Source organism: Ruditapes philippinarum, unplaced genomic scaffold (assembly GCF_026571515.1).
Source record: "Ruditapes philippinarum isolate M1 unplaced genomic scaffold, ASM2657151v2 ctg4536_1_1_1_1, whole genome shotgun sequence".
NCBI lineage: Eukaryota > Metazoa > Mollusca > Bivalvia > Venerida > Veneridae > Ruditapes > Ruditapes philippinarum.
In genome coordinates, this window is record NW_026858363.1 from 66,423 (window position 1) to 89,755 (window position 23,333).

General features: G+C 31.3%; 1 protein-coding gene across 1 annotated transcript; it reads left to right on the forward strand.

Moving 5' to 3' along the window:
- Positions 1-401: 401 nt before the first annotated feature.
- LOC132752955 (protein zer-1 homolog) lies at positions 402-17,911 on the forward strand. The gene is made up of 11 exons (XM_060743372.1): positions 402-498; positions 3,641-4,479; positions 4,866-5,075; positions 5,714-5,816; positions 7,644-7,787; positions 8,572-8,693; positions 9,522-9,576; positions 9,903-9,956; positions 10,602-10,763; positions 13,407-13,536; positions 14,393-17,911. The coding sequence occupies exons 2-11, from the start codon at positions 3,650-3,652 to the stop codon at positions 14,587-14,589; spliced, it is 2,007 nt and encodes a 668-aa protein (XP_060599355.1). The 5' UTR covers positions 402-498; positions 3,641-3,649; the 3' UTR covers positions 14,590-17,911.
- The last annotated feature ends 5,422 nt before the right edge of the window (positions 17,912-23,333 follow it).

Sequence of the window (23,333 nt, forward strand, 5' to 3'; positions counted from 1 at the left end):
TCATGCTCTAAATACCCATCAAAGGGTATAAATGAGTTAACAAGTGAATGTCAAAATAAGTTTTCATTTTGCCATAATTCCTTTTAATATAAAAAAATTATTTCACATTAACAATAAACAACGCATGGATTCAAACGAAATTTTCGTAAATATCCATTAAAATTTACCTGTAACGTTCATTTCATAAAAAGAGTGGGGCAGTCATGATTTTTTATATTTTAGGCTGATTTAAACTTTATCCTAAACATTTTCGAATATATGAACTGTTGGTCAATCACCAATTTGACAGTCAATCTTTTGAAATATATACAGTTCAGCTCAACTATGAAAATATGAGCATAATGTCACAGTACGTCTGTGGACGATAGCGATATGATGTTAGTATATTCGTATTGCAATTATGCCGAAAAGGCAATTTCCGGTAAAAATAAAATAAAAAATGTAAACAAAATACTTTTTTGAGTTCTGAAAGGAGGAGACAGTCCTTTTAAACGTATAGTATTGTAATTAACGTTCATTTAACAACAAATACATTAGGCATATGATAATAAAGAGATTTATTTAAAATTCTCAGTTATGAAATAGGTGGGTGGGGAAAGTCGAAATATATTTTTCACTTTTTTTGTACATTTGAGCCTCCTAATTTTTGTACAAACTGTAGCAACTACATTTCGTGAAATCTGAATCATTAAATTAGATTTCTGAGTGTAACAATGTGTGTATTTCATTGCCCATAAAAACTTTGGGGTCAGCCAGGGCTCAATCCCTGTCAATAACTTTTTTTAACACTGTCACAGATTGGACGGTCCTACTAAACACTGCTAAGGACTGCTAAGGAGCCACAAAGGACTACTAGGGAGGCACAAAGGACCTAAAAATACCTCCTAGGGTAGTAGGGCATTCTTATAATACATGGTAGTATGTTTAGTGAATTTTTTTTTATAATTTTAAGAAAAAATATTATTATGGTGAAAATTTTAGCAGCCCTTAGCAGTGTTTAGTAGGACCCCAGATGGGACACCATCTTAAACATCAAACTTAATTTTAAACCATTTTCAGGCGAATAAGAAAGTCTAAGTTACTATCAAGTCTCAATAAGGGAAAGATTGAGAACACTGAAACTCTTTTTGTGTAACTAATACAAGAAATGTTCCTTGCTTTAAATCTGCACCATCTTCAGCTTTCTAAGATACAAGATACTTTATTTTAAGTTGGTTTATATATTACAAGAAACATAATTTAGCTAATAAGCTATTTACCGACAATAACAAAGACATAAAACATATTTACTAAAATATAAACATCCAGATTGTCTCGACTCAATAAACACACTGTTGAATGCCAGGAACAGTTTTTCTTGATTAAGGTTTTTGCATGTAGTCCAAAATTATTTGTCGCAACATCTGTTAAAACTTTTGCATAGATCAATGTGTAGAGTCACTGTACCTGTGCTTGACAAGTCCAGTGCGCAACCAATACTTCTATTTGTGTGCAATTTATAAAGTGAAAAAAACTCGGAATTTGTGTAAATTGCTATTTGTACTAGTGATGTTCAGATTGTCGCAAGTCGCCCAATAATCAGTTATTGTTATGTAAAGCGACAATAATCGATTAACAAAAATTTGTTTGGCGACGTTGTCGAAAATGTTTAAAGTATCAAAGGGGATTAATTCTGATGGTAATTTTCTTTAAGGAACACCTCGCTGATCGCAAAAAAATCATCTTAGAGACAATTTGGAGTTGAGCAGGATCAATACGTGATGTAAACAATAGTAAATATAATGTGATGTGAATGTTATTATTGGACATCCATTGAAAATAAAATCTATTTCGTAAAATTATGACTATATAAGGTTAAACTGTATTGAAAAGTGCTAAATGAAGTTCATGTTACTGAATATAATCAAGTGCCATGGGAAAAAATGTTACTTCCCTATTTCTTTTTAACGCGACTTTATTCGAAAAGTTATCGATTATGTCCCATCCGATTGAACCGTTGATCGATTGGGACAAATTTTATCCCGATTTCCATCACTAATTTGTACCTGACCTGTAACCTCTACACCATGTACTATTTTGCTTAATAAGTGAAGACACTTTTCCAGTTTGCTTGACTAACTTGAACTTTAAACTCTATTTTCATATATCAGTGACAAAATAAACAAACAACAGCAACAGAAACAGAAAAAATGAACTTTCTGTTAGTTTGTAGTATTTGTAATATCTAATACAAGTATGCATAACAATGATCCCAATTTATAACACATAATAATTATATAAATGTTTTTCATTGTTTGTAACTGTCAAAGTTGATATATTGATATAGCGTCGATAATTGTCTCTCAAGGTATTAATACAAAATGTTCCATCAATGACAGCTCTATTAATACCTATCTAATACAGTAAAATTTGAGAAAACCGGACGCTGAGAAAATCGGAACTCTCTAAATACCGGACGAATAATTCAGTCCCAAATTTTCCCTTCTTTAAACTATTGTATTAAACATTGACAATACCGGAATCTGTAAAAACCGAATATCGGACGGTTGATAGGGGACTACAAAGTCAATTATATAGACAATTACCCTGACAATACCGGACGACGAAGGTGTGAATAACCTTGTGTACTTATCAATTGGTTGTGTCTAATACGCTAATAGAGCGGTAACGGAACAATGATTGTCTGATTTGTTAATTATGTCTCATTTCACAGTTGGTATAGATGTTACTGTTTTATATAAATGCCAAAATGCACAAGGAATTGATAAGTTAAAATCAGTTGACGAGAGCTGTCTATAAGTGACAAATCTAAATTAATTAAAAACATTGAAACTTTGCCGATACCTACCATAAAAATCTTTATCTGACAAATATGGTATAGGCAATATTTACAATTGGGGAATTATTATAAACAAACAAAGTAAACCACATGTATGTTCGTTAAATCATTATGCATTACCCAAAAATAAATATATGCGGGTGTAATCGGACTTTATCGTTATGAGGTAACTGCTGTTCGTTTAATTAAAAATTTTATTGTATTTATATGCAATAATGGGACAAAAACAATTAAAACATATTGTATAGAATTTTTATCATTTCTTTATTTAGCAATATACTTACTCATAATCATGAAAATGCAAATATACGTTCAGCATCCTTTGTAAGTCATTGCTCAGTTTATATGATTCTGAACAGCTGAAGGGGACATTGAGAATACCGGACCGCTGAGAAAACCGGACAAAACCCTCGGTCCGAAAGCCGTCCGGTTTTCTCAACTTTCACTGTAGTAATTTCCTTTTATTTGATATTTTAATAACAAGTATGCAGACATGCCAAATTGCCAATCAGATAAAATATGAGACAGATCTGCAATGATTGTTTTCAAAAGATCTAATTTTGTTGTTACATAAATAACCCTGTAAGTTGCCCCTTAGATAAGATAAGATTCAATATTTGCAAAGTAACATACATAATTCTTACAGTATTTTCAATTGTAAATCAAGTTTAAGGTTCCCAAGATAAGTGATTCTTTATTATTTTAGACATAATACCCTATTATTAACATAAAGAGATGAAAGCATCTAGTGTTTGAATATTTATTTTATACAATTATTCAACTATTAAATTATTTTTTCAGATATAAATCATGGCTAACATCTACAGACATTCAGATGCCCTAGATATATGGCCACCAAATGCTCCATCAACACTGGAAGACATTTGTTTAACCTACTTCTTAGACCATATCTTTCAATACCTGGATAAAACTGATGACTCATACTGTTTAAAGCAAGGAATAACATTCCCATTGGGATTAAGTGACAAGTTACTTGCCAAGATTGTAACGCATACAAAGCATTTACAAAGTTCAGATGACAATGTTTTTGGAATATTTAACAATCGAGCCACTACAAACCTTACTGAGCTTTCATTGAGATACACAGCAGTGAGTTCTGACCACCTTAGTTACTTGTGTCTTCATGCATTGCGGGAAATTGACATTGCTTATTGTCCCGAAATAAAGGGAAATTTTGTGAAGTGTATTAACCAGGCTCACAAGACTTTGCGGGTATTGCAGCTTGGTGGCAATGACCAGTTTGAGCGCATGGAGTTTCTTCTGGACGGGGATGTTCAAGAGACTGTTCCAAGTGAACAGGGTGATAATGCTTGTAGTTTATCTCAGTCTAGATCAGCGATATTTGTGTTACCAAACTTGCGATCATTGTCCTTGAGAGATATTAATGCATTTAAACCAATGGATGGGGTTTATATAGAAAATGTACCTCTTATGGAGAGAGTTATTCGTCCATTAAAAAGTCTGACACATTTAGATTTATGTGACTGTCATCTGGAGAAGAAAACTTTAGAGGAAATTGGAGATTTAGACTTGCCCAACCTTTTGTCTCTAAGCCTCTGTGATGTTTTGAATGGATGTGAAGCAGCATTAGATAATCTCTGTAAATTGAAAACATTGAGGTGAGTAAACTTGCTTACCCTGTTTTCCCATTGATGTATAAGTTATAGTATTAGTTATAAAGACAACTGACATGTTTTCAGGCTCAGTATAAAAGGTTGTAAGCTTATATAAACAGGGCTGCTAGGCGAGGGTTATATTGCAAACTGCCATTAATACATGAGCCATATAACACATCAGGCATCTGTATAATGAATATGCAGTACAACAGAATTACTTTTTTTGAAGAAATCTTTTTAGCTCACCTGAGCTAGCTCATATGAATTTGATGGGTCAGGTAAGCGATCTAGGGCCATCTTGCTTTAAATCACCATGAAGTCACTATAAGTTAACCATTAATGTCAATTATCAATATTTTATTTCTTTTAATTTAAATTGTGTATTTCAGACACCTAGATGTATCACAAGGTGATGATACAACAATGTTTTTACCGGTGCAATACCCAAAACCTACAGACCGCCTACAGGTCCTCATAGCCAGTATGCCAAACTTGAGATCCCTCGACATTTCTGGCACAAATCTGGCAGGATATGCACCAATACAGAAAACCTCTCATCGTCTTGAGGCAAAGTCAAAAGAGGACGATCCCCCGGAGGAGTAAGGAACATTATATATTTTTGTTTTAATCTTGTTTTCTCTAGACTCGTATCTAAATAATAAGTGTCAAATTTTTATACCCCACCATCTTTCAATAGATTGGAGAGCGTATTGTTTTTTACATGTCTGTATGTTTGCATGTATATGCAACTTCAACCTTGGCCATAATATCTTGAATTTAGAAAAAAGAGCCCTTGTATTTTGACACAGACACAAATACCTTAAGAAAAAGGGTTCATTTTGAGATAATGAATTATAGCCATGACAACTAAATAAACTTACCCTTATTCAGCCTAAATGAGGTAACAAGTACTTTAATTTTATCATTTTTCCTGATAAAATAAACTTTTTTTTTTGATAAGTCTGAATACTATCAAAATTGCTTTTGATATTTGATAATTACATCTTATATTTTGAGTAATTGTTGTTTATTATTGATTTTTTTCTGTCATGAATGTTTCACATACAGTACAGCTCCCATGTAATGTACGTTTACTCCTTGCCACTGTGGAACTGTGGGGACTTATACAGTTATTTAAATGTAATAGCATTATTTACAATTTTAAACATCAAATATAACATTTGGTATATATTATCATTTTATAAATACATTACATGTAAATGTGTTCATATTACAGAGAAGAAGGGTTACCAGGCAATGATGGTAGACAGTTTAACTTCCTTGGACTTCTCAACTGTGCAGATAATGCCTCGCATAGGAGAAATATACCTGCTGAAAAGGTAAATAAGACAGAATACTAGTGGTAGTTTTCTTATCAATAAGTTATTACTTTTCTTATGTTAAAAGTTTGGTTGTTCAATGTTGACACTGCTGCAGGATCTGAAATGATCTCTATGCTCAAGTGCTTCAGGTTGTTGACTTTGAAATCTCTTACCCCTTACTGGTGTGGGTGTAAGTTGAGACTCTTTCATGTCATGGCATGCATTTTGAAAAATGAAGCAAATGTTCTGATAAATATTTCTTGACATTGTTGAATCAAATAAAGACTATGAAAACAGGTATGGTTAATATATTCAGGTAAGTTAGATACATGTATATCTTGAGTTTTAATTCTACCACTGGTTTCATACTACTAATTAGTGATGGGATATCGGTTGGAGAACTGCAACTGATAAGCGGTAAACGGATGTGATATACTGGAAAAATAATCAGTTAAATGTTATTTATATACATAATTGTCTACTCAGATATTTATGTCTTAAAAGTGATTGTTTTAATTAAAATTCTAATGATCGTTTGAAAAAAAAAGAACTTAAGCATATGTTATTCAGCTGGTTCCAGGTTAACAGAGATTTGTTTAGTAATCACTTATGAGTTGTTAACAGGGAAAGCTGGGAAACCACAATAAATTACAATCTCAGTGGTGTATACATAGCTGGCATTTGTGAGAATTGACTTCTCTTTACACCCCTTACACGGTAACACATAACATCTTAAGTTTGATACTTTTATTTATAAAAAAAACAACATTCCGTTAAAACAAACAAGAAATTTTAACACATGGACAGTTAACATCTTCTTTATAATTATTTTTTTCTAGATATTTAGTAAAGAACAGCATTATTTACATAAAAAAACTGTTTTACACTTTTACATGTAAATTGAATGTGTCACTAAAAAAAATCAAGTTGCATATAAAATTTGGTTCTTTCAACTGATATTACATACTGGATATGGAAATATCCCAGCATTTTTGTCCCTTGTCAACAAATGTAAAATATTAAAATATTAAAATCTATCAAAGTTTTGCTAATTCTTGGGAACTTATTGTTTGATGCTATGGATGCCGCCATGTTGACAGCTGTGCCTAACTGTATTATGTTAAGTTAATTTTCATTGGAATAATAATACTTTGTTGGCTGCCCATTTGCCGCCATGCTTCTGTTTTAACTGTTAAACATTAATCATCTGATATTCGGATACTGTAATCTTGTGGACAGGCACAGGTTCTTTCTTGTGGGGATAATATATTTGCAAAACATAACACAGACACAGCTCTTGAAGTCCAAAATATAATGCTATAATGCTAAAGTCTGACATTAAAGTACTGGAGGGTAATTTCAAAAGATTAGACTATACTGTATTCATACCCACTATCTGATAATCAACTCAGTTATACCAGCTAAACGGCTCATCACAACTACTAATATTTATGATTTTAAAAAACAAATACTACATATAACACCTTAGATGAAATTAATGATATCTCTTTATATGTTTTTACAATTTTACTCATAAACTAACTTTCAATCCTTTAACAGTTTATTTGAGCCGTGTCATGACAAAACCAACATAATGGGTTTGCGACCAGCATTGATCCAGACCAGCCTGCGCATCCGCGCAGTCTGATCAGGATCCATGCTGTTCGCTATCAGTTTCTCTACTTGCAATAGAGTTGATAATCGAACAGCATGGATCCTGATCAGACTGCGCGGATGCGCAGGCTGGTCTGGATCCATGCTGGTCGCAAACCCATTATGTTGGTTTTGTCGTGACACGGCTCATTTCACTTTGATATAATCTTACTTTTGATTGGTCAAATTCAGGTTACAGGGGATTTTTCGGAAGAACAGATCTTGTTAGCTGTGCACGTATATAGAGACAAACCAAATCTGCTGACTCGTGGATTTAATTACTTGTTCAACAGGTTTAGATTTGAAACTGTGAAAGCCCATTGTTTATCCTTAGAGGTAAGTTAGATTGCTTGAATGACATATTTGTAGTGTATAATTATATATACATGTATTGTGAAATTTAGAAAATAACTGAAAATCAATCATCTTTAAAGATATTAACCACTTGTATATTATTCAATGTATATAACAGTACTATGATAATAGAATAAGAGATCATTATAATGATGCTAATTAAAAGCTTGATTTTTTTTTTGTTGGATGACATTCTTATATATATATATATATATTATAATCAAGCACCTTGGGTCATATTCATTTAATTCTCACTATATGTCCTTTTATGTCCCAGTGGAAAACTACATGTTTATAACAAATATTATGAAATTTAGTTTGTAAGCAGATAGTGAGCTTAAGTGACAACAGGTAAACTTTGATTGTAGACCTATTGTCATAACCCACTCTTGGGTGTTGCTTAACCTATATGTTTAGGTCCATTTTTTTAAAACCATCAAAAACATTAACTTTTAACTATGAAAATCAAAATAAGAACCAATCTTGAAAGGGCAGGCAACCCTTTATCTTATTTTAGCATGGTTATTTTCCATTTTGAAAAACATTTGTAGCCAAGGGCAGATAACTCTGTCATTTATCTCTTGAATAACTTACCTTTTGCAAATTCGCTTTGAATTACTCATCACTGACAAACATACAGATGGGTCAGTTAATGTTTATAGATGTATGTATAAGTTGAACACTATTTGTCAATATTGATGTAAACATATTATGAAAGGAATAGGGAATTTGAGCTGTAATATACTGTTTTATGTATTGTTTACAGGGTATCCTGTCCGGTATGGAGCGTAACAAGCATGATAAACATGTACAGATATCTGGTAGTGCATCACTCTTCTATATTGTAAAGGGATGTAAAAAAGAAAAACTCACTCACACACAGAAAAGGTATTTTTTAAGTTTAAGAGGAATAATATTGCATTACCCTAAAAAGGATCAAGAGTTAAATTTTCACAAATTCTTTGCAAAAATGAACCATTTGCATGCATTCTTTAAAAAGACCTTGCTATTCTGATATTAAGTTCTACACTGTCACAGATTAATATTTTTGGTTCTTAAAATGAAATCAGTATAATGATTTACTGTACAGTCCCATTACTCAACATGAATAAATTTTAATTCTTGATGAAAAAGTTTAATGTATAAATTTAAATTCTTGGTATAAAAATTTGGACACAACATACATACAAACATGCTAATTATGATAAACTTCTTTTTAACAATGATGGTTTAGACATGTGTATCCATGTAGTACTATGTCCTTTAAAATGGGTAAATTCAGGCATCTATTACAACCATTTCTAGACAATGTTAATTAAAGTTTTTGTTCACAAGACTGGTAAATCAATAAGTTCAAAGGTTGATTGATAGTTGTGAGTGAAAATCAGTATTTGTTGAAAAGGTGGACTGTAAAATTGGAATTTGTTCAGACATTATTAGAACAACTTTTTTGATAAAAATATTTTAACCTTGGTTTTTAGATCAACTATTGGAAACAAATTTGAATGTTATGCAGGATGTTTTAATATGAAGTACTGAGAGCATTGAAGAAAGCTTTTTGACTGGCAACTTTTTTTTATCTCCCAGGAAACTACTTCAAAATTTGGTTTTTGTTGAGTTTTTGGATTTCTTTACACACATGTAGAAGAATACTATTTATTATTAGTAAAAGCTACTATATATATATATATATATTATTTGTTTTCATGGTTACAGGAAAGTTATTGGATGTTTACTGGATGCAATGGAGAGGCACATGGCTGAACATACTGTAAGAATGTTTGTATTTACCCAATAAACTTTATAGCTGTCAGAGCTTTGATTATATGATGTCAGGGTATTTGCCTGGGACATTTCTAAGCAAACTTTAATGTACAATAGAAGATGGATGCTTATTCTTCACTTTGTGCATATAGAATATACGAAGCCTTAATTTCTATAGAAGAAAACGAACAAAGTTAAGACAAAATGATTTTTTCTTACCATTATTATAATAAAAATAAGATTGGCTTATGTATTTGACTTATTCATGATAATGTCATGGTAAAACATAAAAGTTTTTGTATGAACTTGTCATTTTTGTTTTATTATTTTCAGATGATGAGGAATGGCTGTCTTACATTGTGCCACTTTAACATACCCTATGAAGTGGTAAGAAGTCAATCTTGTTTTTTAAGGTTTCAAAACTAGTTTATCACCAAGAAAAATGGATCATAAGAGTAGGAATACTGTCAAACTTGATTATAAAATCTTCAACGGAGAAGAGGGGCATCTTTGGCCAAAAAGTTCAAGTTACTGACTCTTTGCTGCCAGTTTGTATCTTGCAAGGGCTTTTGCGTGCTTTGATATGTGGATGCTTTTCAGGTAGCTTACGAAAATTCAGTGGTTTTGCTCTGGTACCTGGTTATACAGGGGCATTTCTACACCAATTAAAGTGGAAACTGGAAAGTAGCCGTATGACATGAACAGTGTTAGTGTGACCATAAAAATATGGAAAACAAGGAAAAAATAAAAAGACCAGTTCCCTTTTGGGCAATACAATATTCTTAATTTACAGATTTTCTTTATTTATAGCTCAGAACACATTATAAATGCAGACATTATAAATTATAAATATTGGTTATCTTTTTCACAGGTTTTGATTTTGCAGTTTTAGATTACATTCTTTGTGGTGGTATTATATCACACCTGAACCTAATATCGTGCATATTATACATGTACTGCAATACACATGGTTTAAATTACTGTGCAATGTTTTGGTATGCAGTAACCAGAGGTTGTTCTGTTTATTTTCAGTTGTACTGTTACAATCGTCTGGTGAGAATTCTCCTGCAGATGTTACGAAGGGACTATAATGATGATTTCCTGTTACGTATTGGCATATTTCTGTTGAACAGTCTTGCTTGCCAGGTAGAGGGAGAACATAAACAAATCCTCGGACAAACAGGAGCTTGTATTGTAGATGCATTGATATGTTGTAAATCAGAATATTTTTAAAATTTGTTAAAAAAAAAAAAGGGTTTATTATTGTAACCATTTTAACAAAAAAAAACCCCCCCAAAAAAAAATTTGGGTGGCCCCAATTTTTTTTTATGTATTTCATATGGGAATTTTATTAAATATTGAGTGTATGGGATTTGTAAAAACCATTCAAGGCAAAATGCGTTTTGTCAAAAACTTTTAACAAATTTTAATTTAGTCCCTTTTTAAAAGTTGTTAAACAATTTAAAAATGTTCTAAAAAGTCCTTTGAATTTTTGCTAAACCCTTTAAAATAGGCTAAAAAGTACTTTAAATTCCCCCCACTAAATGTCCCCTTAAATAATTAAAAAAAGAATGTTGTTCCGGGTTAAAAATAACAATAAAAAAAAAAAAAAAAAGGACCCGATTGTTTATATAATTGAATTTAGGGAGTTTAAAAGGGGCTAAAACGTGGATGTAAGTAAAATTTTTTTGTTCCTTTTTTCTTTTTTGTTATTCTTAGACATGAAAAAAAATTTTTTCCATTTTATTTGGTACAGTAGATGCAATTTTATGTAACTGCCAGTTATTATATTGTGAGTTTTTAAAGCTTTTTTGTAAAAAAGAAGTTAACTGCACATAAAGTTTTGTAATTTTAAATTTGAAAGGGGATTTTGTGACTTTGTTTCCGTCGTCCTGTTTTAAAATTTCCCCCCAAAAATGGGGAATTGGGGTAAAACAAACATGTTTTGTTTTCCTGCCATTTTTTTACCCTATTATTTTGGGGAAGGGGCAAAGTAAGTAATTGACCTTGAAGACCTTTTTCCCTTAAAAAAGAAATTAAGGCTGGAATTTAAAATTGGATTATTGGTTTGGCCTAGATAACCCAATGATTTGGTAAGGGGGAAGCAAGGTCCCTTGACCTTTACGCAAAAAAGGTTTGTAATACTAAAACCCCTTCCGCTTCAAACTTTTATTTTTGGCCTTACCGTGGGTACTATTTATTTGGGAAGTTTAAATGGTAATTTTGAAACAAAAGGGTTTTTTTTAAATAAAAATTTAATTTTTTTTTTAAAAAGGGCTTTATTATGGTTTGGGATACCTCCAATAAACCCTATTAAATTTTAATTTAAAATTCAAAGAAAAGGGCCATTGTTTTTAAACAAAATTTGATCAATTAAAAAAGAATTAAAGTGGATTTTAAAGTATAATTTCAGAAAAGAGATGCGCCCCATTGATTTTGGGGAATAAAGTTAAGTTCCTTGAAATGTAAGCAAAAGTTTTTAAAAATAATAAAATAACCTTTAAATTAAAAAAAAATTTCATTATATAAAAGACCCAATTCCCCCGCAAAAAAGTTACATTACTTGTTTTAAACTTTCCCAATCAATAACTTTGAAACCCTTCTTAAACTTAAAATTTTTTCAAAAAAATTAACCAATCGAATTAAAATTTTTTGGGGTTAAGGGTAACTCAAGTAATTTATTTTTAAAAATTTGACAATTTAAACCCTTTGTAGGGGCCAAAGGTGCGGATTGGCATGACAGTATGACCCCAAAAATTAAATTTTGTGGGTTCAATAAGTACATACCCGGTAAAAGGTTTCCAAAAATGAACTAAAGAACCCTTAGGCCAAAACTTTAAATTGGAGGTATTCAAAAGATATATTTTGGGTTAAAAGTTAAAAATTTTTATTATTGTAGGGAAAATTGCTTCGTTTAAACCTTTAAAAACCTTTGAGAACTTGAATTTTTGTGATTGTCTACCACGTATTTGATTTTGAAAGGGGCAAGGGCCAGGGATTGATTTTGGGAAAACGGGTTCCATCAATAACTAAAAGTTACCAAAAACCAAACTTTTTTTTATTTCATGACCCCAAATACATTAGTTAGGTTAACAAACTCAATAAAATTGACTTTTAGTAAAAAGTTTCTGATCAAAAATTAGAAACCAGCCAGAACTTAAAATTTTTGTTGCCTACCGCATTTGCCTTTTGATTTGATTAAAGGTAAAGTTATCAAATTTCCTTGAGTCAAAAAGGTGGAAAAAAATAAAGAAAGCTTCGGGTTCAAATTCATTGTTTCGGGCCGAAAAATCCCCTGATGGGGTCTAAGGAATTACCTGGATTGTTAAGGTTTCCCCATAAAAAGAAACCTTAATATAACTAACTAGGATTGTGATTGTTAAAGGTTTAATTTTAAATTTTGAAGGGGGAAAGGTCAATCAAAATATTTAGGAAAAAGGGTTTTTATCAATTTAAATTTAACCTTGGGAGGCTTCAAATTGTATATATTGGGGTTTATTTTAACATTTTTTTTCAAAAAATTTTTATTATATTTAAATATTTATAAACCCTTAAATTTTAAACAACTGTAAGAACATGCAAATAACTTTTGATTGGCTTGCTAAAGGGACCCTTTAAAAACTTCTTTTTTAATGATTTAAGTTTTTGAATAAATTTCGTCATGAAAATTTTTAGTCACATTTTTGTTTGCTAATGTACCAAGGGAATTTTACTGGAAAGTTGGCAGTATCATTTTTTTGCTGAAAATGTAGTTTGTTCTAGTACTTGAATCCAGGTATACAATATGAGAGGGTTAAAAAAAGAAGATTCTTTAATTTGCTGCTGTTTAATTTTAAGTTTTATATAATAAATCTTTTGCTTACTTACAGGTCCTTTGGTCCCATTCTTCATCTTGTTAGATGCTACCAGTCCCTTGCCTCGCAGTACTGGGCAGTATGGGCACTATGCAATCTCACTCAAGTCTATCGTAAGTATTCTTAGATCAGTTACTGTAGGTAATAGGTATGAAAATACATTATACAAACCTCTAACTTTGGACTGGGTATGCTGCCAAGGGAGCAAAGGCTGCCATACTGATTTTTCAGCTGTTTTTGTTTTTAGCTTTGTGAAATCTTGGTGAGTCCATCTCACTGTCACTGATATAGAGAGAGAAAAATCATAAGTTGTTTTCTTAAGCTAGAAACTTTACATTCATTGCTTGGTACTGGTTGGTTCCAGGAATGGATTCCAGAGTGTTTCAATAAGCTTATAGCTTCCACAAATCAAACAGAAATTAATTCCTATAAACTAAACTAAGATAAGTTTCAGGGGAAAAATGGCTTATCAAAGCAAATGTTTAATATTTTGTTTTACTTAATTACATATGGTAACATAATGACTACAAATCTTCAAGTTAGAGAAAAGCTGGTTTGGCAAATATATAAATTTATTTGCACTGAGGAGTTAAGTACCAAGTTTTTTTTTTTTTTTTTTTTTTGATATCATTATTAATAAAATTGTATTAGTTTTGATAAATTGAATATCATGTTGACATGATGGTGACAAACTCTGCTATATTAATAATGGAAAAGCATATTTAACGTAGACCAAAAAGTCATATTCACTAAGGAGAATTTTGATAAAAAAAAATCTCTTTCTTCCATATACTTTCTTTTTTAGCAGCCATTTGCAAACTGATTTTAGGAAGATATACAGAATCATATTGTAGTGATAGATTGTGCTCATTGCCACTTTAATTTATAGGTTTTATTATGTGATACGAGTAAAATTGATGAACTGAGAGGATATAACTTTTTCACCTGTATATTTTTAATCTGTTTCAGCGGAGAAATATTGCCAGCTATTGAAGGATGAAGGAGGGTTAGAGTTACTGGAGATAGTGACTAAAGATCCTAGACCTATTCCTGCAATTAAAACATTGGCTCAGCAAGTGGTCACTTTTATAAACAATAGGCATGTTTTACCACCTAGAGATAATGATGAAATGAATGGTGATGTTGTAAATGGGAATCAAGAGTAATGGAATAAAAGTGGTAAAATGCAAATCTGATGAACCAAAGGCGGTCAAAAGCATAGCTGACAAACCAAACGTGGTAAAATGCATTTTTGATGAAATGTAAAATACTTTGCTGATGATATAGAAGTGATAAAATGCACTAAACAATAAACTAGAAATGACAAAAACCTCAATAATGAAATAGAAAGTGTGAAAATGCATAAGTGGTTAAACTGAAAGTGGTAAAATGCTTTAATGATGGAATAAAAGGGTAAACTGTATAAATGATAAAAGGAAAGTGGCAGATACATTGTACCAGTGGGAAATTGTATATACAAGGATATAGAAGTGGTAAAATTCATTTGGGATGAGGCAAAATGTGAAGGGCATCAATGATTTACCTAGGCATAAAGTTTGATTTTCTGCAGTAATAAAACTTCGCTCCGTTCCCAAGGTTTTGGCCATTAAAAATTGTTGTCTTTGTAAATCAGACTATTTTGAAAAGATTTATAATGTTTTTTGCCGTAGATGTTGTCAGTTTGTCCTTACGACTTTCTGACTTAACCAACCTACTATTTGTTATAGCACCTTCATTGTTTGACTCACATAAAACATATGGTCTTAAAGGGACCTTTAATTGACCTTTACTCTTGGATTGGATTTGAGGTTTGTATGTCAAGACAAGCCATTGAGGCTAAAAATAGATTTGTTTTGAGTCCTTATTTATTCGTCAGTTGTTAGATATATGGTATATTGTAACTATACATGGACAACTACTGTTTGTGGTATGGTTTAAAGTCTATGGTGTCAAGGTCAAGATCATGTACACTAAAAATGATTCTTTTTTTATCTTTTTCTTAAAATTGGGCAATGTTTTTAGCCATATCTGGGAGTATGCAGTTAGTGTTGCCCATATTTTGTTTCAAACAGCATGTTGGTGTTAAACTTATCATTCATTGAATCAAACATAAGCACATTTATATTATTGATAATTACCATTATTTGAGGGAATCTTAGAAAAACTTACAATTTCTTCATTGGTAGGGGTCATTTTGGTTTCTTATAAATGTTCTATTAAATGGTTATAGTTTTTGTATGCAAATGTGAAACTTTTTCTTACAAAACCAATTATGCGCTATTTCATGAAATTTAGTGAATTTGACTTTTGGACTTGATGTTTATTTCATATTATACTGTAAAGTTACCATTTGATGATAAAAGTGTTACAGTATTTTTATAATGTAATATTATTAATACTTACTGAACCTGCATGGAAGTTGTTCATCATCAGTCCTGGAAACAGCTGTCAGATATACATGTGTACATACTTATATGAAATGATACAGTGTTTTGTTTAGTTATATCAGTATCATACAAGATGTTATCATGTGGCATTATGTTAGGTTATACTCCATGTTTCCTATGTTTTTATTTATATGATGATTGGTATTTTTGGTGAGGCTTGAATTAGGCTAAATTTGATTATGAAATCAATTTGCTAAGATTTGACCATTGAATCGTCTGCAAAATAGACTACTCATATAATTACACAGAAAAGACCTATGAAATTTAAATGAAATTTAAATGAAATTTAAATGTTAGACCTCTTTTCTGTGTACTTTTCACCTGAGTCTGTTATTACCATGATCAGGTGTTAATGGCGGCATACCAATAACATAATGACAGCTAAAATCCAAAGACCTACTCTTGTCATATTAACATAGAACAGTAATAAGCAGCAAGATAAGTCAAGTATTGAAATATGCCATGATGAGGGGTAAACTTTCGTATAGCAACACTGTTCAAACCTGTTTTCTAAAGTGTTGTGATGAACCATTAGTATGTACTTACAACCTGTAATAACTTTTTGACACCAAACAAGCATTATTGTAAAAACAACATGTTTTTGAAAAATTTATACTTTACAATATGTAAAAGTGTGTAAAGAAGTATTTTGTTTACATCATTAAGTGCATTTAGCTTTCAAATCATGAAAATAATTTGTTAAAAAGTGTTGAATTACAGTTTGAATCATCAATTTTTTTAGATTGAAAGATGATAAAGTAAGTTTTTTTTAGATCGAAATACAATGTATGTTATATATAACCAATGATAGAATGAGTTGGTTTCATGCAGATAAGCATAATTTTTACATTTACACTATGTACTAAATTGTATAAGTTTGGCATGATGATTGTTTGCCTTAAACAGCAATGAAATTTAACAATTATATTTTTATCCCTATTTTTGTTATGTCAGTGCCATGGTTCCTATACCATGGTTATATTTTCATCTATCACAATGATGCCACTGAGTATAGAAATTTGTATTAATTAATTGACAAAGGTTGATAATTGTCAATCTACCGTTTTTGATGTGCGGAAAACTGTTTAAATGTGATAGAATACCAACTTTGTGAGAACTAAAGAACATCGTTTGTGTCTTTTATATATGTGGTGGTGTGGCCGAGTAGTTTAACTTGTCGGAACTAGTAATATTAGGATTGATGACAATGTGGGTTTAAACCCCGTCAAGGGCAAAAGTCATTGTTTCTTTGAGCAAGAAATTTTACACTCATTGCTAAGTACTGGTTAGTTCCAGGAAAGGATTCGAGAGTGTTTCAATAAGCTGATAGCTTCCAGCACAATCAAACGAAAGTAATTTCTTATAAACTAATGTTTATTATATTTGTGTTAATTCTAACCTTTTTATTTATTTGCAATTAGTGCTAATTAAAACTCAACCTTGTGATAATAAGTGATTTATTTTGTACATTGTTTTTTTCAACATATATATGTTACCTTTAAGTTACTTTTTTGTGATGCATTATTGATTTGTTATGCCCAACTGAGTATATTGTAAACTATGCTTACATTATGAAATAAACAATTTTGAATCATGAAAGTTTTACTAATTATGCTACAAATTAGACATACCCCAATTTTATTACAAATGTCTGCAGTCTTGTAAGAAATTACCACAGTTTCGTTACAAATCACCACAGTTTCATTACAAATGACCACGGTTTTGTTACACATTTTTGCAATTCTGTCACAACTATGTGACTGTGGCTAATATGATTCACAATGAAAATATAAATGAGTCTTCATTACCTTACTGTCTATTATTTATGTATGTTTATGTAATAAATAAAGTTCAGTTGTCTCCAGTTTTTGCAATTGAATATAGGTAGGGCAATAACAAATATGCTCTTCTAGTCAATAAATAAAAACCAGTAAATTATGTGGTATATTATTACTTGCCCAGTAAATGACCGAAAGTTGTAAAACCTTATACATACACTTTTTTATGGTATTAAATGTGCATATTGGTTTTTCAAATTGTTTTTTTTGTTTGTTTGTTGTTTGTTTTTAATATAAGACCATTAAATTGAAAATTATGGGCATGGATATTCGATGAAACAGATACCCTGATTTTAGTTTTCATATTGAGTTATTGCCCTTGAGTCAGTAAAAAATTCGAGGCATACTAATGACTTCTCTTCTATAAATTATATAATGTTTTCAAACCTTACATGCAAAATTATTGCAATAGAAATTTGTGTATGCTCTGTTAACAGTTTCTAAATACCATAGTGATGGTTCTTGATATAAGCAGCATTTATCCAGAGTTATTACCCTTGACTAAGTCCTAATTTTCCCTTGAAAATGATCAATATTAGTCATATTGACTTGATTTATTGATATCAACATAGTGTGAGAATATGAATTATATTTGCTTTATATGTTGAATTCATGGTGTTTAAAGTATAATAATGAATTTCATGTAATAATGATATTATTATTATATGATTTATTTAAGTCATCATTATGTGAGATTAATTAGTATAGATCTTGTTTGATTTATTTAAAAATTCATAATTAAAGAAAACTTTTTATGCAAATGCAATAAGTTTATCAAATTTTATCAATTTACAACAAATCAATGTATAGTGATATAATTTTACAATGTTAATATTTCACATTCATTGTAATAGGAGTAGCTGCAATTATCCAGGTAAGATGAAATGAGACAGGTGGTTTGAGTCTGGTAATATAAGCTTGGTGATATGAGACTGAGATCAGATGTGAGATGAGGTGATGTGAAATGGGGTGAGATTGGGTGACACGAGTAAATTGAGATAAGGTGATGTGAGATAAGATGAGATTAGATGAGGTTATGTGAAAAGAGGTGAGATTCGGTGATTTGAGTGAATTGAGGTGAGGTGGTGATGTGAGATGAGGTGAGATTTCGTGACATGAGTGAAATGAGATGAGTTGATGTGAGATGAGATGAGGTATGTGAGATGAGATTAGGTGAAGTGATGTGAGCTGAGATGCTGAAAGATAAGGCCAAATGAGAATACAAATAAACAACACAAACGAGAGCATAATGATTCCTATATGTCACTGTAAAGTAAATTTAGTATTGGAATCAAATGACTGTTTTATCAGATGAATATAAGATTGGCAGTTAATTGTGGATGCAAGGGTCTAACTGATGACTGGTTGGGTAGGGATTGTAGATGGTGATGGTTCTTACTCCTTCAATAAAGCTTAAAATATTACTAGAAACCTTGTGTAAAATTGAAATTATATCTTTTTTTTTTAAATAGTAAGTCAATGTAATATATATTTATGTGTGATGCTGATATATTATTAATCTATGTAGCTTTTTTATTGTGAAGATAGATATACTTTAATAAATTTCACCATTAAAGGGCAAACTGAATATTGTATAAAGTTATGCAGCTGTGTTTTCATTGTAAAATGTGAAGCTAGATTATGTTAATTTTTTGTCCTTTTTCAGTTGATTTTTTTTCTGGTAAAAGCACATGTATCAGTTATATACCATAAGTTTGTGCTTTCGGGTATGTGTTAAGTTTATTAATAAAACGTTTGAACCTATTTAACAGTTTTTCGTATTTGTTTTTACACGCCTGAAGACATTGGGCCAACAAAATTATATGTATTATATGTATTTGAAAATATTTCTTCCAACAATATTTTATTGAGCAAAATATCGTTTCTGCTAAATTCACGGAATACTTGTTTTCATGTAAATGACAATGTTTCCTCTTGTCGAAACGTTAAATGGACCAGACCATTCAAAGTTTAAATATAAGTACTGAAAATGTAACAATCGGTTTCAATATGTAATGGATACAGTACGAGTTTTTTTTTCTTCAAAAGTGTATTGCTCGGATAAACAACAATATGTCCGAGGCGATGCCGATTATAAATTGTTGTTTGTCATAGCGAACTGTCTTCTTACGTCTGTTCTGGGACAGAATAACAGAATATTCTGTCCCAGGTCTGTAAGAAGATGCTTTTGAAGAAAATGTGAGTAGTTGTATCGGACTTATACGGCGATTAAACACCTTTATTTAAGGACATATAAATAAACCACACATAAAATTATAAGTGAATTTAATTGAAAATAAATGTATGGTCTTATTGAAAATATTTACATGGCCTTCAGACATTATAAGGTTATCGCACGGAATTTTCGTGCACTTATTTCAGTCGGACATAATTTCATTATTTATAAACGATGTTAAAATGGATGCCTTTAATAGTCATTTAACCAAAATCAATTATGTCGGATCAAACTGGATCAATATTTACACAGACTCTTAACATGCATATGGATAACGTTTTAGACTTCAAATTTGGCAAGGTAAGATTCCTTATCCGCATACTTAACGCAATGTTATGGGCAATATTAAGGGCCGTATCCGAAGTATAACCTCCGTCAACACTTCAGTATTTGCATCCTACTGATAAGAAAAGTTAGAGCTAACTATTATTTAAACAATTATGTTTGAACGCTTGTTACTAATAAATAAATATTTTTAGATATTATGAATTGTGGAACTGTTTCAACACGCATACCAATTGTATTCTATTTTATATTGTCTGTATGACAATATATAAATTTAATTTGATTTCTATTTTGGAAAAATACGAGAAAAGACTTTTAAAAAGCTTTTTTTTAAACCGGGGAAACCGTCCTAGTTTTATGAAAAATTCCTTGGCTTTTTAAACCCAGTTTTTTAAAATAGTACATCCAAAAGGTTTGTTTTCCAGATAAACCCCTTTTATGAACCGAAATTGCGGAAAATTAATTTCCTTTTTTTAATTATAAATTTAGGTGAAATACCAAAAAAAAGTAAAAATTAATTTTAAAAAAATTTGAACATGATAAATTGTTATCCGGCTTGTTTCCTTTGTAATTGTACCGTATTTTGTCAGTAGGGGAAAAATAAATTTTATTTAAAAGGCCTAGGTCTCAAAGAACTACTGAAATAATGTCTTAAAACTTCGATCATATACTTATTTGAGATCATTAAAGGCATTAACTATCCAAGGCCCATATTTCTAATATGGATTTTGACAGAACTTTGGTCCTTTTCTTACCTAGAATATTCTGCATTATCCAGGCTTTATCAAGCACTGCAAATAGTCGGGCACACTTCTCCTTTGAAGAACTTTTATTATATTCAATGGTACTAAATAAGCTACAAATCTCGAAAGAAACATGCAAGAATTATCGCGAAGCTTTCTTACATTATGATTCTCACGAGTATTAAAATTAAGTTCAACGTTGGATGGTGCTAAGAAGTTCAAGCGAGAAAAATGTGTTGCACATTCAACTGGCCCATGTAGGACATCGTATATTTCAGCTGCTGAAGGTAACAGTTATTTAAATAGCTCTGCGGGGGTAAATTCGTATAAACTATTGCTACACATATCGTTTATACACAGATTATTCCTAAAGAAGCTCTTTTGAGATTTAAAGAAATATACCCAGACTTAAATTGAATAGCCATTATTTATAGCCAATTTTGAGTTTAAACTGTCAAAGAGCTTTTCATTTCATGGATCATTAAGTACAAGTAATACGATTATTCTGGAAAAACGGAGCGAGCGAATGATCTTAAAATTTGCTCACAAGACATTAAGGGGAAACTCAAATCCCTGGGAATAATAATATCTGTCATATGTTGCGGTTCGGATCGGAATATCCGACCCGAGGTGATCCGCCCATTGGGCGGTAACGAGGCTTGCCGAGTTACCGCCCATGGGCGGGTGACCGAGGGACGGATATTCCGATCCGAACCGCAAACATATGTCAGATATTTTTTCTTGCATAATCTACCATATTCCATTATATTTTAAATTCTTTATCTTTATTTTCAATGAAAATTTACATCATTACAACCGTAACTACTTTCATTCAACAGCGTATGAATTACAAAATCATTCATAACGGTAAAATGACGTCATCTTTATCGTGCCATTGTGCAGCACGCAACTCATCTGGAACCCCCCATGCCAGATGAAATTTCCGGCATGGGTAAAACTAACGGAAACGCCAGTCTGATATGCAAGAAAAATATTTTCAGTCCAGTTATATCCAAAAACCTGTTGTCTGGAGCCCCTTTAATAATAAGTACCAAGTATATCTGAAATGAAAACGAATGTTAACGGCTTAATCTACGAAACGATTATTTTAATTATAACAAAGTTTTATAAAGCCAGAAAACACCAAAACCACTAATGTAATCCACTGGCCTTTTTCATATTAAAACGTCAAAGTATTTTGACTAATTGAATTAAACGTCAAGATGTATCTACTAATATTGAATTATATGTAATGGTTACAGCTAGTTTCCTGAAACAAAAATGTCATGTCATGCTATAAAAGAATCTTCACATTTTAATTTGACATTCCTGATGATTTTGCAAGCAATTAAAATTCCCATTTTAATGTTCAAACTTAAACATAACCAACAAAGTTATTTCAAACCAATTGTTTCTGTAAATAATTAGCTTTTTTATATCTTTCTTACAGAAATATTATCCCGTCCTTATCAGGGTAAACATTATTTGACCTAAGAAATGAGAAAAGGTAACTTAATTTCTTATGTTCTTTTATAGGGGCTAATTACCAGGTTTTGATCTTTGTACAAAAAGCTAGATTAGAATATGCCACAAACTCGTTATATGGGTATAACAATTATTGTAAACGGAGCCGGATTTTCTGTATCTCCCTGTTGAAGCCGTCAAGAGTAAGACGGTACAGACTCAATCGATCAGACCGAGTCTGCACTTTCATGTTATTTTGTTGCGATTAATGCTTCCGATGGATCACTTTGTTGCCAGGTTTTTTCTTCTTAAAGTTTGAGGGATTGGTTGTGTCTGGGAAGCTCTTCAGACAGACTAGGGTACACTTGTGCCCACTTGCTGAGCAAGTAGTCAAATGTTCGGAAGATATTTCGTAAGACAATATGGTCATTTCGATTAAACGGTAAAAAAAATCGTAAACGTTTAGGAATGAAAATAGAAACGAATCCGTTTAAACGTTTAACCGTGGGGCCCTTAATTGTGATATTAGTGATTTTTGACTGTTATTTTTCTGTTTGTTTGTTGTTATAACCAGTTGCATATTATATGCCTTGGTTTAATAAAAACTGAAACTGGAATATCCACCATGTTTGAACTATACAAAACAGCCCACGAAACATGACAAAATTTTTTGCTTTGACCACATAGCTTTTTATGAAATTCTCTGTAATAAGTCTCATCGCTCTTGTAGTGTATGCCACTTACAGTATGTCATTAATTTAATGAGAAACAAAAACCCTTTCTGTCTCTGTAATGTGGTATATTCTGTAGACCGTTTTACTTTTATTATACTCAAAATATACAGTACAAATTTGATACCGTGAATATCAAAATTAAAACAACCTTTGACTACGTGAC

Bases quoted from the DNA above. Each gene is read 5' to 3' on its own strand.
- LOC132752955 (XM_060743372.1), top strand. From the start codon at position 3,650: ATGGCTAACATCTACAGACATTCAGATGCCCTAGATATATGGCCACCA. The intron at 5,076-5,713 runs GTAAGGAACATT...TTCATATTACAG, and splicing joins GAGGACGATCCCCCGGAGGA to AGAAGAAGGGTTACCAGGCA. The intron at 7,788-8,571 runs GTAAGTTAGATT...TATTGTTTACAG, and splicing joins CCCATTGTTTATCCTTAGAG to GGTATCCTGTCCGGTATGGA.